The sequence below is a fragment of the Nyctereutes procyonoides genome, unplaced genomic scaffold, assembly GCF_905146905.1.
Source record: "Nyctereutes procyonoides isolate TBG_1078 unplaced genomic scaffold, NYPRO_anot_genome, whole genome shotgun sequence".
NCBI lineage: Eukaryota > Metazoa > Chordata > Mammalia > Carnivora > Canidae > Nyctereutes > Nyctereutes procyonoides.
Genome location: NW_026575052.1, coordinates 1,481,471 through 1,497,953, shown reverse-complemented (window position 1 = coordinate 1,497,953; position 16,483 = coordinate 1,481,471). Strand labels below are relative to the sequence as shown.

General features: G+C 42.6%; 1 protein-coding gene across 4 annotated transcripts in view; it reads right to left on the bottom strand.

The window, feature by feature from the left end:
- Nucleotides 1-16,483, bottom strand: part of VPS13D (vacuolar protein sorting 13 homolog D) — a 241,591-nt gene that overhangs the window by 129,950 nt on the left and 95,158 nt on the right. For 2 of the 4 annotated variants that reach the window (XM_055331554.1, XM_055331556.1), the window contains 9 exons: nt 15,072-15,177; nt 13,850-14,002; nt 11,438-11,573; nt 10,268-10,315; nt 7,453-7,603; nt 7,143-7,353; nt 2,978-3,225; nt 1,274-1,465; nt 840-966 (listed from right to left, as the gene is read on the bottom strand). In XM_055331554.1, coding sequence (XP_055187529.1) covers nt 840-966; nt 1,274-1,465; nt 2,978-3,225; nt 7,143-7,353; nt 7,453-7,603; nt 10,268-10,315; nt 11,438-11,573; nt 13,850-14,002; nt 15,072-15,177 — 1,372 coding nt within the window. The remainder of the gene's footprint in view (nt 1-839; nt 967-1,273; nt 1,466-2,977; nt 3,226-7,142; nt 7,354-7,452; nt 7,604-10,267; nt 10,316-11,437; nt 11,574-13,849; nt 14,003-15,071; nt 15,178-16,483) is intronic. The other 2 variants (XM_055331555.1, XM_055331557.1) reach the window with 1 other exon arrangement.

Below are 16,483 nucleotides of genomic sequence, written 5' to 3'. Positions count from 1 at the left end.
GAAGGCTCTAAATGAGAAGACTCCTATAAAAAGCAGAACATCGGGATCCCTGGGTGGCGCAGTGGTTTAGCGCCTGCCTTTGGCCCAGGGCGCGATCCTGGAGACCCCGGATCGAATCCCACATCGGGCTCCCGGTGCATGGAGCCTGCTTCTCCCTCTGCCTGTGTCTCTGCCTCTCTCTCTCTCTGTGTGTGACTATCATAAATAAATAAAAAATTTAAAAAAATAAAAAAATAAAAATAAAAAGCAGAACATCAAAACCAAGAACAAAAGGGAATTCATGCTCCTACCACATGCACAAAGACCAGGTCACCTAAATCTCACCACCGTTGCTCCTTCCTGCCTTTAAACACGCGAGTGCTCTGAATCTTGAAGTGGTGCCGTTTATTTCAAGGGTAAAAGAGATGGACTCTAAAACCTCATACAAAACGACCTGGGCTGGGTTGGCACGGTGGACATTTTACCAAAGGGCCAGGCTAAGTCCCCTTGGATGCCAGCTCTGCTGCCCGCGCTGACGGCTCTGCGCAGGGGAAAACCGTGCAGTGGAGGAAGGGAACACGTGGGTGCTCCTCATTGGCAGGGTTATGAATAGCACTACTTCAAAACATGTAAAATAAAACTAGCTTTCATTATAAACCCACCAAATGGTTTATTTTCAATATCAAGTGACACAGAAATTAGATCCGAAAAAATCCCATTAGGTCATGGTCCTATTCCCCCGCCAAGTCAGGATTGTTATCTACAGTATATTTCGACTTACACGGATATACTATAGCCTTTGCTAATTTTTTCCCTCGCCTAGGAGCTTATTTCCCCTTTCCATAAATAACTGTACTCACAGGTTTGGCTGCTCTTTGTCAGCGTAGCAGAATAAGAGAGGGCTCAGGCTCCGGGCCAGCTCGTGTTCCTCAAACTGACCTGCAGCATCTGTCTTTGCGTTGTCCTGTCTGAAGATCAGTGGTAACCCTTTAGGAAGGAGGGGGACAGCTTACATCAGTCCCACCCAGTCTATGCAAGACAGATGTAGATGGTAAAGGGAAAAATTGTCAAGGGGGAGAATCGTGAAAATTAAATTTATTTGCTGGGCTCAGTCTGTTGTCTGAAAGGACAGTTCTGACCATGATGAAGCACTTATTATGGAAGCAGGAGAGTTTCAGCAGCTTAGACTGTTGAAGTCATCTATTTGCATTGGCTCCATTCGGTTGGCTGAGCAAATAAATCTGAATTCCCATGACCAACGCCAAAGGCCTACTTGAGCGGCCTCTGTACATACCTGTTTTGTTAATCAACCAATATGGAGCAGAAATGAAGATCTTTAAGGATCCTTCTGCTCGACACACAATCCGGATGGTGAGGTTCAGCTGCCGACGGTTGATGTCATAGAGTCGCATTCTTACCATGTAGTTTTGGGTTCCCGGTGGAATGAGCAATTCTTTACAGAGTGGGAAATTCTCCAGTGATACCCCTAAAGAAGATACAAGCTACTGTCTGCCTGGGTTCTCACTATAGTTTATCAAAATAGCCCACAGCCAAACAAAACTGGATTCCTTTTGGAAAAATCAGTAACTACATATGTAACTGGCAAAAATCTTATTAGAATGGCCATTTTCCTTTAACTGGGGCAAGAGTAAGTATGAAGCAAATCAGATGGCCTGGAAGGAACACGGGAGTTTAAAGTCCATTATCAAAAGGATGAAAATATCAAAAAGCTATCAATGATCCCCATGAGCTTACTACTCAACAGGCCCTGAGCTGGGCAGGTACCTCAAACCCAGGAAAGGCAAGGACAGGCTAACAGGTAAGGTCTTCTGCAGTCCCACTGCCCAAGACCCAGTCTTGGCAATTCCAATTCCAATTCCCAGTCTGTCCTTGCCAGCTGTGTGCTGGGCGGCAAGCCAACCTCGTGGTATATCCTCTGCCAAATGAGGAGAATACTGGTAGGTGTGTGGCCGCGTGGTTATTAAAAGTGACCATCACATGGAGCGTGACTGGGAAGAGAGGAGTGCTGTGTGTGCGTGCAGTGGTGGTGGGGTGGGGGTGGGGACATGTCCACATTACAGGGCTCCAGGAACATTTGTTAAAGACATATTTAAATGTCAGAGCAGGGACCTGCTTCCTTAGAACAGACCACTAGCACTGCACTGTTTTTGCTCTTCTACATCAAGCTCGAGGATTTATATATTCACTGAAATGTAAACTCGTCACCGCTGAACACACTGCTTAAGTCCAGTAAGTCTGAGGCTCCTCATCTGTAAAATGGGGCCAACAGCTGTCAGCCTGTGACAGGAGTTGTGTGAAGACTGAATGAGAGGACACAATGAGGTCACTCACGCAGCTGTAGCAACAAAAATACTTCCATCATCATTATTTCAATGTGTCTACAACGGACTTAAAACAACATATGTCCTGCCCAAACTCTAAATTCCTCACTTTGCCTTAAGTGCTGCAAATTTAGGACCGATTCATCCCTGTGGCTGAAAATTACCTGCTAGATAAAACAACCCAAACCTCAATTTCTTCATCAGTAAACAGGATAAGCAACTACTGCTATAACGGTTACGTGAGATCACGTGTGAAAACACCTGACTTAACGTCTGGAGTACAGTGTGTGCCGAGTACACGTTTTCTCCCTTCTGGAAAAAAGGAGAGACCTACGATTTTGCTCATTTTACAGCTAGGAAAAAAGCATGGTTTCAAAAGATGAAATGACTTCCTATAGTCACACATCAAATGAGCAACGTAAGAAAACAGGCTCTGTTGAGTACTTCCTCTATATATCTTTTGGATTTGTTCAGTTTTTTCTTTTGATAATTGTCTAAGAAGTTTTTTTTTTTTAACTGTAATAAATCCCTTGAGCTGGGTTACTGACATATCATACGTGCTATAATTTCTCTAAAATCTTTATCAAATGATCACAAAACATTTAGTGACATTCCCATAGAATTACCACCCAATGATTCTTTGACTAAACCCTCACCCAGTTCAATGTTCTGGGATGTATCAGCTGTGTGGAGGGCCACCTCTTTGCCAGGTTTCAGGGTCCCATTAATTGGCATCCCTTTAACATAAAAGTCAAGTTCACAAGGTAGCAAGTTGCAGATGACCACAGTTGGCAGGAGATATATGGTATGCCCAGGTTGTCTGAAGATCTGTTTCGCACTGTCAGAAAATATGTTTGAGGGCATATAATCCGGGTAATTCTCCTTCTTTATGGCCACACAAAACCTATGAAGACAAAATACTGTAAAAACCATTGGCCTAAATAAAGAACTTGAATTTTTTCTTAGTGGAGTATGAGAAAGCATAATGTAAACATGGTTCAGTAATTCAGTTAAGATATTCGCAATTTTCAATCCAAACACATATACTGAGGCATAATTAAATCACAATAAAATGGATAATTTTAAATGTTCAGTTTGGTGAGTTTTGAAAAATATGTATACCTAACTGCTACCCAAAACCAGTTATACAATTTCTCACTCCAGAAAGTACCCTCCCATCCCTTTCCAGTCAATATCCTCTCCCAATAAAGACGCAACCACTGTCTGACACTTACCACTTATAGATTGGTTGAACCTGTTCTTGAACTGCATGTAAATAGAACAATACAGTACATACCACTCTCTGTGTCTGGCTTTTTTGTGTCACATGGAGTTTCTACAAGATACAGTTGAGCTGTTGTATGCATCAGTAATTTGATCCACATGCCAATGGATGAATATACCACTTTTTATTTATTCATCATCCTGTCGATGGCTAATTGGGTTGCAGATAGCCAACTGGGTTGTATCTTCATATCAATTTAGTGAGCATGGAAATCCTAACAATATCGAGTCTTCCAATCCATGAACTTGGTTATCTTTCCACTTAGTTATTGGGTTTTCTTTACTATCTCTTGACAAGGTTTTGTCATTTCTGGCATAGAGAACGGTACATAATTCCTTAGATTGAGTTCTGGGTAATTATGATTTTTGATGCTACTATAAGTAGCATTATTTTAATTTCCAATTGTTCATGGCTAGAATATAAGAATACAATTGAGGAACGCCTGGGTGGCTCAGGCAGTTGAGGGTCTGCTTTGGATCAGGTCATGATCCCAGAGTCCTGGGATAAAACCCTGGGTCGGATTTCCTGCTCAGCTGGGAGTCTGCTTCTCCCTCTCCTCCTAGTTTGTACTCTTTCTTTTTTTTTTTTTTTTTTTTTGGCTTGTACTCTTTCTGTCACTATCTCTGTCTCTCTCAAATAAATAAAAATCCTAAAAAAAAAAAAAAGAATACAATTGATTTCTGTAGGTTGATCTCAAATCCTGAAATCTTGATAAATTTATGAAGCCTCATAATTTTCCTATGTAGTCTATGGTTCTTTACATATATGTGTCATTTGCATATATTAAGTTTTAGTTCTTTTCAGATCTTTAAGCTTTCTCAATTTCTTGTTTATCCTTATTGCAACAGCTAGGACTGCTATGGCAATATCATATGGAGTGGCTGGTTCTCAATCTCAAGGAAAAAAAGTTTAAGGTTTCACCATTAAGTATTGACGGTAGCTGTAGGTTTCTGTAGGTTTATAACAGATGCCCTTAAACAAACTGAAAAAATTCTCTTCGGTTCCTCATTTGCCGAGTACAGCTGCCTGTACTGGGTGTTGAATTTTATCAAGTGCTTTTTTGTTTGTTTGTTTGGCACTTAATGAGATAATCTGATGGGTTTTTTCTTTTAGTCTTTTTGGGTTAATATGGTAAGTTACATTTATCAATTTTCAAATGTTAATATAATCTTACATTCCTAAAATAAACCTCACTTGCTGGATTTCTATTTGGTAATATTTTGTTAAGAATTTTTGTATCTCGGGGGATCCCTGGGTGGCGTAGCGGTTTGGCGCCTGCCTTTGGCCCAGGGCGCGATCCTAGAGACCCGGGATCGAATCCCACGTCGGGCTCCCGGTGCATGGAGCCTGCTTCTCCCTCTGCCTGTGTCTCTGCCTCTCTCTCTCTGTGACTATCATAAAAAACTTAAAATAAAAAAAAAAAAAAAAAGAATTTTTGTATCTCGGGCAGCCCGTGTGGCTCAGCGGTTTAGCGCTGCCTTCAGCCCAGGGTGTGATCCTGAAGACCCGGGATCAAGTCCCAAGCTGGGCTCCCTGCATGGAGCCTGCTTCTCCCTCTGCCTGTGTCTCTGCCTTTCTCTCTGTGTCTCTCATGAATAAATAAATAAAATCTTAAAAAAAATTTTTTTAAAAAAGAATTTTTGTATCTCTTGGGGAAATATTGGTTTATAGTTCCCCTCTCTCTTTATTCAATAATATATATGTCAGTTTTGGTATCAGGTATATATGGCCTCATAAAATGAATGAGGAACTGTTTCCTCCTGCTCTGCTTTCCAAAAGACTTGAACTGGTGCTATTTCTTCTTAAAATGTCTGGTAGAACTCACTGGTGGAGCCATGTGGACCTAGAGTCTTTATTCTGGGAAGGCTTTTTATTGAAAAAATAATTTCTTTAAGAGATATTGGGCTATTTGGATTTTCTATTTCTTCATTGTGTCAGTTTTGATCATCTGTCTTTTTTAAGAAATCTGTCATTCCAGAGTGGAATTTATTTGTATAAAATTATTCATAGAGTCTCCTTTTAAGGTCTATAGAATCTATAATAATGTCTCCTCTTTTCATTCCTTCTATCAGTAATCTGTGTTTTCTCTTTTCTCCTTGACCAATCTTATTATCAAATTTATTAATCTTTTCAAAAGGCCAACTTGACACTGCTAATTTTTCTCTATTGCTTGTTTTCTATTTCATTGATTTCCACATTTACTTTTATCAGGTTCTTTCTCTATTTGTTTGTTTTAATGTGCTCTTCCTTTTCTACCTTAAGGCAGAAGCTTAGACCAGTGATTTTCCATCTTCCTTATTTTCTTATAAGAGCATTAAAAGCTACACATTTCTCAAAAAAAACACAAAACACAAAACCTATACATTTCTCTGTAGAACAGCTTTTGCTGCTTCCCCCACATTTTAATGTCTAGTTGTTATTATTGTTCAGTTCAAAATATTTTTAATTTCCTTTGTGATTTCTTTTTTGACCCTTGGGTTATTTAGAAATCTAATGTTTCATTTCCAAATATTTTAGGGATTTTACAGGCATCTTACTGTTACTGATTCCCAGTTTAATCCTATTGTGATGAGATTTATTGTGTATGGTTTCAATTCTTTTAATATTTATTGATCTTCGTCTTATGGCCCAGTAGATGGTCTCTCTTGATAATTATTCCATATATACTTGAAGTGAGTATACGATCTGGAGTTGTTAAAGTGCTTTAGAAATGCCAATTACGACATACACTGATGGACAGCACTATTCAAATCTTTGATGTTTGTTTTTATAAATCATTGATAGGAAAGTGTTAAAACACTCCATTATGGCTGCGTATTTATTCATTTCTCCCTTCAGTCCATTAACCACTGGCCAATCAGGGTAAAGGGCATACTAGAATTCTTTACACTATTCTTGCACCTCTTCTAGAAGTTTAAGGTAAATGAATACCTGTCTTCACCAAAGAGAAAACTAAAGCTGACAGTCTCTGATCTAAGTAAGTTTAAAGTCTAAGTTTAGAAGGATTGAACAATACCAATCCAGTGTTTTTTCCAACATTGAATCTAGAAATGTACTACCTATATGCTTCAGAAGGGGAAAACAGGAGTCTCAATGATTAGATAATTTTGTTAAGGTCCCTAAGGCAAGTCAGTACTAGGTGCATGAGCCTTCCTCCAAATTCCTTTGAAATCTGTCATTTGAAAAACTTCCATCCCCAAGATTCTGAGTCTCAATTTAGAAACAGGTACTGGCTAATACTTTTTTCTTCCCTCTCTGCATGTCTTCTTTTTATGCTGATGCACACATACAAGTTTCTTATCTTGTGAGCAGTGTGTTTGTTGGTTGCTTCTCCCATAAATATCAGATGATAAGCAACAGTCGCATACCCACCAAAGATTAACCCTCGAAGCCTTATAAGCTCTAACATAAGAACTTAAGGAATAAGAACAGTAGGGTTTTAAACAAGCACAACTGAATCACTAGGAGTCCTCAGAGAGAGAATGAATATCTTTTTAAAAAGGAAAATTTACACGCCATTGCAGTGCTGTGCATACCTGAAGAATCGGCTTTTGTCCAAGTCCATAGAGTGGCATTCTCGTTTGCTGCTGCTAACCTCTGCAGTCTTCACTACATTGGTCCAGTGAATAGGAGCCTTACAGAAAAATACACCCAATCCTTTAGGCCGGGCCTGCAGCCGCCAAGAAGTGAGATGTAAAGGCACAGCAAACGAATCCCCGGGCATGATTGCGGGAAGCACCACGGGCTCTGCCACAAAAAAAAGGGTCAGCATCTTCAGGGAATGGTCTTCCACCCAAAAGTCTGACCCTCTCAAGATAAAAGAAGACAGACTATGGCAAAACTCACTGTCTGGAGCTGATGGGCTATCCAGTCTTAGTTCCATTGGTGTCTCAAGCCTGTTCTTCACAATGAGGGCAGATCGGACAGTGATTACTTTCCGAGCACTGCCCTCCATCGTCACAGCAAAGACCACCCGGACAGGTGGGAGTGAAGAGAACTGCAAAAAAGACAGGAATAAAAGTGTCATAGCTGTGCTCTTGAAAAAACACACAAAATACAACAATACCAACCAGAGTGCCTAAATCAAAAGCATCTTATTATTACTAGAACCCTTCAGTGAAATTAGTCATTAAGCCCTAAAACCATTCATCTTTAATAGAAGTGAATATGCTATAGATACACACTGTTAAAACAGCCAATTCTAAACATTTCTAGAAAAACAGATACTCTACTCAGATGTGGTATCACAAAATGTGTCACAAAGAAAAATCAGTCTTAGGCCTCTAGACACATTATAAAGTAACTAAGACCCATAATAACCTATTAAATCTTCCAAACTTCCTGCAATTTGATAAGAAACTGTCTGCTGGAAATTACCCTTCATTCACAATGCCCTTGGGTTCCTACACATCAGCCCTTATATGGAAACTGTGAACGAGGCTTGTTTTCAACTCTACTGGAGGGGAATAAAGATCATCCAAAGCAACTAAACGTTTAGAAACACTGGGGTAGGACTTTGCAGAACATAAAATGATTTACCTTCTGTGGTATTTCTCTCCCAGATTAACATTAAAGTGAGAAACACTCCTTGAACGCTAACAATGGGCTGGATACTGCCCAACACACACAGAAAAACAGAAGGAAGTCTTCTGAGGTTAGAACTTGTCTTTGTAAAATCCAGAGTGTGTAAGAAAGAGCTGTCTGTACCGGTATGCCTTTCACAGGAACAATAATTACTTTTTCCCCCTAAATGTCATAAAAATTACTCTCTAGACCCATACACCGCTCGTTGACACGCCTGCAGAAAAAACATTTGTTTTTTAAAGGACTTTAAAAATCAAACTTCTCTTTCTCTGCAACTTTTTCAGCTTTGTTCAGTAATTGCTCTTTCACAAACAGGACACCGAGGCTCCAAAACTTAACAGAGTGGAGGGAAATAATTTATTTTTGGTCTTGGGCTACAGCCACTACTTTCTGTTTCCACATGTTCATTCAGACATTCAACACATGTTTCATTCTACTAGCAAATGCCAGGGAAGTTTTTTTTGTTTTTTAAGTATCAAACTCCACATCAGGTACTCCAAAGAGAAGGTTTCTGCAATTATCATTCTTTGAATGTGTTCAGAACATACGGACAATGCTGTTTTTATTGGAGAAACAAATGACACCACATCCAAGCTTTTCCTACTACCAACATTTTTATTAAAACAAACAGTATGTGGAAACTGACCTAATGCACAATAAAACGAAGAGCTCGTTTTGAATCAAGACGTCCATGAAATCCCAGTGAAAAGGCAAACTGTCATTTTCTGGAGGGTTTTTAGAGGGACACAATCCCAGCACAAATATCAAAGCTCCCACTGACCTAGCCTAGTAAATCCCCAAGAGAGCCAAAGCCCAAGAATGATTTTAAATCTTGACACTGCTGTCTCTAAACTTACTTAAAAATCTCACATTTCAAAACTTGCTACCATCAGAAAGAAGAAACTATAAGCAAAATTCTGAAGATAGTTTTTTTAACATCATCCTCTGATGAGGTTTCTAAAGCTAAATGGAAATAAAAATTACTATTTTTCATTCTTATTTACTTTACAATCTTGGGACCAAAATCTGGGAAATGCACATAACTGCACAGGGTTAATTTATATTTTAACTTAAAAGAAAAAACGGGGGGATCCCTGGGTGGCGCAGTGGTTTAGCGCCTGCCTTTGGCCCAGGGCGTGATCCTGGAGACCCTGGATCGAATCCCACGTCGGGCTCCCGGTGCATGGAGCCTGCTTCTCCCTCTGCCTATGTCTCTGTGTGTGTGTGTGTGTGTGTGTGTGTGTGTGTGTGTGTGACTATCATAAATAAATAAAAATTAAAAAAAAAAGAAAAGAAAAGAAAAGAAAAAACGGGGGAGCCTGGGTGGCTCAGACAGTTAAGCGTCCAACTCTCAATTTTGGTTCAGGTCTTGATCTCAAGGTTGTGAGATCGAGCCCTGCTTTGGGCTCCGCACTAGGTGTGGAGCCTGCTTAAGATTCTCTCTCCCCCTCTCCCTCTGCCCCTCCCCACTTCACCCCCTCCCCCACACACTCGCATGCTCTTTCAAAGAAAGAAAGAAAGAAAGAAAGAAAGAAAGAAAGAAAGAAAGAAAGAAAAAAGAAAGAAAGAAAGAAAGAAAGAAAGAAAGAAAGAAAGAAAGAAAGAAAGAAAGAAAGAAAGAAAAAAAAGAAAGAAAGAAAGAAAAAAAGAAAGGAAAAAAGAAAGGGAAGGGAGGGGAGGGGAGGGGAGGGGAGGGAAGGGGAGGGGAGGGAGGGGAAGGGAGGGGAGGGGAGGGAGGGAAGGGAAGGGAAGGGAAGGGAAGGGAAGGGAAGGGAAGGAAGGAAGGGAAGGGAAGGGAAGGGAAGGAAGAAAGAAAAAAGGAAAAAGGAAAAAAGAGAAGGGAAACCTGGACCACAACATTTGCATTTTCTCCTCCTCCCCGTAACAGTCTAATATACCAAGTTAGTGAAAACATTTCTTTGAAAGTTCTTATAAAAGGAAGGTAAATTGTTAATAGGAAAGGGCAAAGATCAATTCCAATCACACACAGGTCATAAAGTCCTGTGATCACTAGGACATCAATGTATGGTTCAAGTGCAGTGTATATACTCAGTAGACACAGGAAAATCATACTCACATAAACCTGCGGATGAATAATATTCGTTCTGCTGCTTGGGCTGCCAATCTAAGAAAGAATCCAAAAGTCAGAGTCAGCACAGACCTAAGATTACAGGCATCATTAAATTCAATGACAACGTAATTTGCTTGAAAGGATAGGATTTATAAATAATCTTAGTAAAGTATGGTCTGCCATGAAAAGAAAACATCTTATCTTAGAGGATACGAGAAAAGTAATACTCATTTTTCGATCATTCCAAATATACAGAATTTCTCCACGACACAACAATACAACAGAAAGGTATCTCTGGGGAGAGTTAGTCCTTTCATGACTAGACATAAATTTAGGCAGGAACATAATCTGGAAAGAAAGTCTCCTTTTCTAAGAAACGTAGGGCCCAAGAGAAGAAGAGGAAGGAACAGCGTTCTCTGAGGATATTTTTCATCAATAAAGGGAACACAAGGAAAGCTACGATGTCTTTGCCAATCTGCACTTTCTGACGCATCACTGGCTCCCCAGTAAGGAATGTAATCCTACAAAATATGGCTAAGCAGTGAGTGAGAGCGCCCATGACCACTACAGCAGCCAGGATGCCAGCAGCCTCCACCTGCGCGTTCCAGACAAGGAGGCCGCCTGCGTCTCTCCTCAGGTAGGCCCTCAACCCCTAACTGCAGGCTGGGGTAACATTAGGGCAAGGGTGTGTGAAAGGGTATGTGATCAGAAAATGAGTAACCGTGGACATTGGTCTTTATGCCAGAAAGCAGAATTTGGAGACAGAGCTAGAAGGATCAAGGAACAGCATTACAAGAAATATAAAGAATATCATATACAAAGGAAGCATGACAATATGCGGAAGTAGAGCCGACACGTTTGGCAGATTAGTAAACTGCCAATTGGGCCAACTGAGTATGAAATGGGTCTGCACAGGTGAGGTAGTATGTGTTAACGCTAATTTTCTATCTTTTTTTCTACTGAAATTAACCACTGGTGGCTGACCTATGTAGCAACTACGAATCCCTATGCCTGACCCCAAATAATCTTGTGTCTTCTTCCTAGAGCTAGGGGAAATGAGGAACAAGACAATTTCACCAGAGCGAGGTTACGGGGTGAAGTGTCCTGTCTCTGGCTTTAAGGGCACATGGCTGGGGCAAGATTGTGCCCTAAAACACCAATTTTGGAGCCACACACCGTAGAGGAAGATGAATTCTTATCGGGTGCTGCATAGCGGAAAAATGTCCCCACTTTGTCCACGGACACCGGGCTCACTTGCTCCCAGCCGTTCACTCTCACTTGCAGCTGATGAATCCGGAGGTCGTGGGTGTGTCTATGAGGCAGAACAGGGGAAAGGATGGTTAAGCATGATCTTAAAAAGGGAAGGAAAGTAGAAGCAAAGAGTCAAATCTGATTTACTATATAACGATATAAAAATCCCCTTGGCTAAGCCTTTTGGTGGTTACCTAATGCAAGAAAAATCAAGAGAATATTTTAACTGGGTGTTATACTTAAAACAAACGTGCAAGGTCTGTGAAGCCCGAGCAAGACTGGCATTTACCCTCCCTTTGTACAAACTCTGCAAATCCTGCGCACATGCCGGGGTCCTTTCCGCATGCCGCCCCCACCCCCACCTCTATAAAATAATGACGTCAGCTAAAAGCATTCCAGTGGGCCAGTAAAAGTGTTGTACCAGCAATTTCATCATATAACCACATTCTCGGAAATGCATAAAATGACATTTTCTTCTTGGTTCCCTTGTTGAAAATCCTACATCCCTCAGAACCACATTCAGTTGTTTGGCTTCAGTCCTACACGCCTACAGACAGGTTATGAGAGACGAAACCCTCAGAGCTTTAGGGCTGAAGTGCTCGGCTGAAATTGGAGCAGAAGGCAGCGGGCAGAACGGGAGGAACAGGAGGAAATTGCACATTTAATTCTATTTTAGATTTTGCCTAATTCAAGCCAGAAGCCCAAAATGGGGAACTGGATTTAAGGCTGACAGGAAAGGGGGAGGGAAGGAGTGGGGCACCATGTGCCAAGGAGGGAAAAGCCAGAGAAGGCATTTATTTTGATGAATTCAAGCAGAACAGTGGGACTTAAAATGGGTTACTAGACATGTATGCTAAAACGGAAATGACAAAGAGGTCAAACCGTCCTGACGCAACGGAGGCAGTGCTGATGAAGAAATACAGCCAGCAGTTCTATAATTAACTTCTCCAGGAACTTTGTGGAACAGGAACATGCTTACCACTCATCCCTGGAAATTCTGTTGTGGCTCCAGGTACGTGTGCCCAGCACAGTGAGTGTATAAACTATTCTTCCTATGTAATCACTGGGAGGCCCACCAGTGCGGGACGCTGGCCACTAGAGAATCATGTGTGCTGGTCCGAGCTGTGCGCAAGGAAGAGCTGTTTCACTTGGGAGCAGCTTTGCACACAAAGACTTAAAGCGTCATGAAAGCATAAGGCCAGAGAGCCGAAGCCGAGCTCTGATACTTCAGCTCTGCTTGACAATGGATAGGAGGCTCACATGCTAGTATCTCACCCTATCGCCATCCACTGGATAGCCCTTCCCCTTAAACATGTCTGCGAAAAAGACATTTTAGAGGGATCCCTGGGTGGCGCAGCGGTTTGGCGCCTGCCTTTGGCCCAGGGCGCGATCCTGGAGACCCGGGATCGAATCCCACATCGGGCTCCCGGTGCATGGAGCCTGCTTCTCCCTCTGCCTATGTCTCTGCCTCTCTCTCTCTCTGTGACTATCATAAAAAAAAAAAAAAAAAAAAAAAAAAAAAAAAAAAAAATTAAAAGAAAAAGACATTTTGGGACCTCTCAGTAACCAGACAGACCTTCTTTCGTGTTTAGTCCAATCCTTTGCCTGGCTGTTTCAACAGTGATCAACTGGCAGTCTCCCTCGATGAGTCACTGTTATCCTCCTTAGAATCAGAATTTCTTAGCATGACTGGCCCTGCTTCCTGAACCCACCTGCTTGCTGAAAGTGCTATGTAGCACACGCACATCTTAAAACCAAAATCAACATGCTTTGACGACCTTTTAACAACAGCATGTCATTCCGGTTATGAGGTGAGCAAGTCACGAGGAGAAAAGGTACAGCATGAGGAATACAGTCGGTGGCATTGTAATAGTGCCGCAGGGTGACAGGCAGTAGTCACACTTGCAGCAAACATAGGATAATGTAGAGCTGTCACACCACTATGTTGTATACCTGAAACTAATGTAACATTGTGTGTCAACCATAGTAACGTTCAAAAAAAGTAAAAACATGTAAGAGACCATGTCGCCACTACATCCTGAAAACCAGGCTTGTATACAGTGAACTTGAGTGTCGTCATCTGCACATCCCTCAACCAAATTAGGGGCAACACACTGGCCATCACCCCTCATGCCAAATAAAGGGACTGTTAATGAAAGAAGTGTATACCCAAGATAGCAAAAGGAAACACTGGTTTTCTAAATAGCATTTTAAAACCAAACATTAAAATCATTAACAAAGGCAAGGGAAAGGGCAAAATACTAGGGACAATCTCTTGTAATAGAGAGATCTACCCAGTATATTTTGGGGGGAGGAAAAGAATGAACCACACCTTACCTGTGTCTTAGCTTTCCTCTTGCTTCGAATTCAAAGGGAATCTCTTCGCCCGTGAGAACTTCCCGCCACTCACTAACATTGTGAGCATCATCAAGAAATGTTCCATTCCCTTCTGGGACGAGCCCTGGACTCCCACTGTGGGACAGCGCAGCCCTGGAACCAAATCACACAACACCAGCTTGGCCGTCTTTCTCTCTCAACTCCCTCTCACCCGGAGCTCCATGCTGGGGGTGCAGAAGCCCCTCCTGGACCTCAATCCCCATCAGAAGCCCAGGGAGCCTGGCTACCAGGATGACCTAAGAGGTAACTGCAGTCATCTCTGAGACAATCACAGCCTCAGTAAAGCTTGAGAAAGAGCTAAAAGCTAACACTGCCCCACCACTTACTCCAGCAAGCGAGTGAGTCCAGTACATATCGGGACGTAAATACAGGTAAACACAGTCAGGAGTTTTAAAAGTAGTTTTTAAGTTACTATCTGGAATGTAACAGACCTAAACTGCTTTAAAAAAAAAAATAAACACCTCTTCAGGGGCATTACCATACTTAGTGGAGGCAGGACAAATATGGCTTCAAATTGGCCAATCCTGTTATTTACTTCATGCACCTCATTCCCTAAACTGGAAAGATCAGCATGTACCCCGAGGGTAGAGCCAAGGTCTACGCAGGCAGGCAGCTGGTAGAGAACATCCTCACTAGGCCCAGGTAAATGCTCTTTTGTTCTCCAAACTCCACCCACTTCCATCTGGCGTGAACTGTTTTAGGTTTGAAGATAATTCTTGGTGAGGATAATATGGGAGGTGTTTTCTTTTTTTTTTTTGGGGGGGGGGAGGTGTTTTCAAAGCTGTCTTGGAAGAAAAGTGCAGGATGTTTGGTTTAATAACCACATACAGCTTCTTTTAAAAGGGGGTAGTGATGAGAACGGAGGAGAAAAGATGGGATGACTTTTCCTTCCCACTTCCTACTCATATCCTTAATTTGCTTGACTTTTAGCTTAAACATAATGTGACCCCAGGGTCGGGGTCATAATTGGGACATTTCAGACTTGAGATCTACTTCTCTGACTGCAGATTCCACCTCTGTCATAAACTTCAACAAGACGGCAAGTTATTAATTCAACTATAATCCTAAGAGCTTCTTGAAGGGGCCCACCTTGTGCTGGGCTGGCACTCAGGAGCCTTTGGTGGCAGAGACGGCTCAGGGTGACCTATTCGGCGTGCCTTACCTGGTGGGCGTGGTGGTCAAGGTGGCAAACCACAAAGTGCAGCCCGTGTGGTTCCTCAGAGCAAAAGGGACGAATGGCTGCCGGCGCTTGGGGGTCTTCACCTCTGCTACAGGCAAACAGAGGAAGGCTGTTAGCACAGGCCTCTCCGTGCGTGGCAGAGACCCTCCCCAGACCCGCGCGCAGTGCCCTGACTGCCTCTCCTGCAGAGGGGCAGACAGTGGCGGCCACAGACACGGCACCGCCACAGGTGTCAGTGGGACATATGGGATCTCCAAGTCGTCTGCTGTCTGCTACGTGGTGGTGGTCCCTGCACCAGCTGGCTGTGATGTGGGACTACTCCCAGCCCCCAATCCTCCCACGACTCCAGTGAACCTTACCTCAGGAGAGCTAACCTCAACCAGGCCCTAACTGGCTGCAATCAGCAGAGGGAGATGGACCCCCACAAGTCCCGAGGAATATATTCTCAGCAAGTGACCCCAACCATAGCAAGATACAGTGCACATACACACTCACACTTTGTCCAAAACGCCTGCCCGTTAACAGCCTCCCTTTCCATAAAAGCTATACTTTTGTCATGTTATGCATATTTTAACAGAAGAAGGAACACGTTTTTCAGGGATGCGTGGCGGGCTCAGTGGTTGAGCATCTGCCTTCAGCCCAGGGCGTAATCCTGGAATCCCAGGATCGAGTCCCAGGTCGGGCTCCCCACAGGGAGCCTGCTCCTCTCTCTGCCTGTGTCTCTGCGTCTCTCTCTCTCTCTGTGTCTCTCATGAATAAATAATAAAATATTTTAAAAAACACTCTTTTTTATTCTCTTAAACTAATACTTTCTTCCCCCTCCCTGGAGGATCAGAAGTATAGTATTCAAAAACTTTCTAAATGAAATTTTAAGCTCATTTTTTAACATAGATACCACCACTGTCTGCTACTAGGTAGGAACTAGGGTTTCTACAAAAGGGGCATAAAGTAGGGTTTCTTTTCATAAAATCGCTTCTAATCAGGGAAACTGGAAAGAAACACTGACTGATCCAAAACTGCAAGTAACCGAATCCCAGAGACCTGACTATAACCACTCTAAGAAAACAGAGAAGCGAGAGACCGTGTGGCCAGAAATGGGTTTCCAGCACCCAGGCTGCCTTGAGATCCTTCTGCCGGCACCACTGCCCGGCCGTGAGGTCTGACACGGCTCCTCTTACCAAGGTCCCGTGGGTCGGTGGGTCACACTGAGAGCGGAAGGCGGAGACAGAACCCCAAAGGCACCAGCCACGCACTCACGCCTCACGGGCACCACCCACAAACTGCGTGCCCAGCTTTAAAGCGCAAAGACAGGCTGAGCAACACCAGGACCCAGTGGTCCACAGCCATGCAAAAAGACATCTAAAGGTGACCACAACTGCCCGATGAGAACTCTA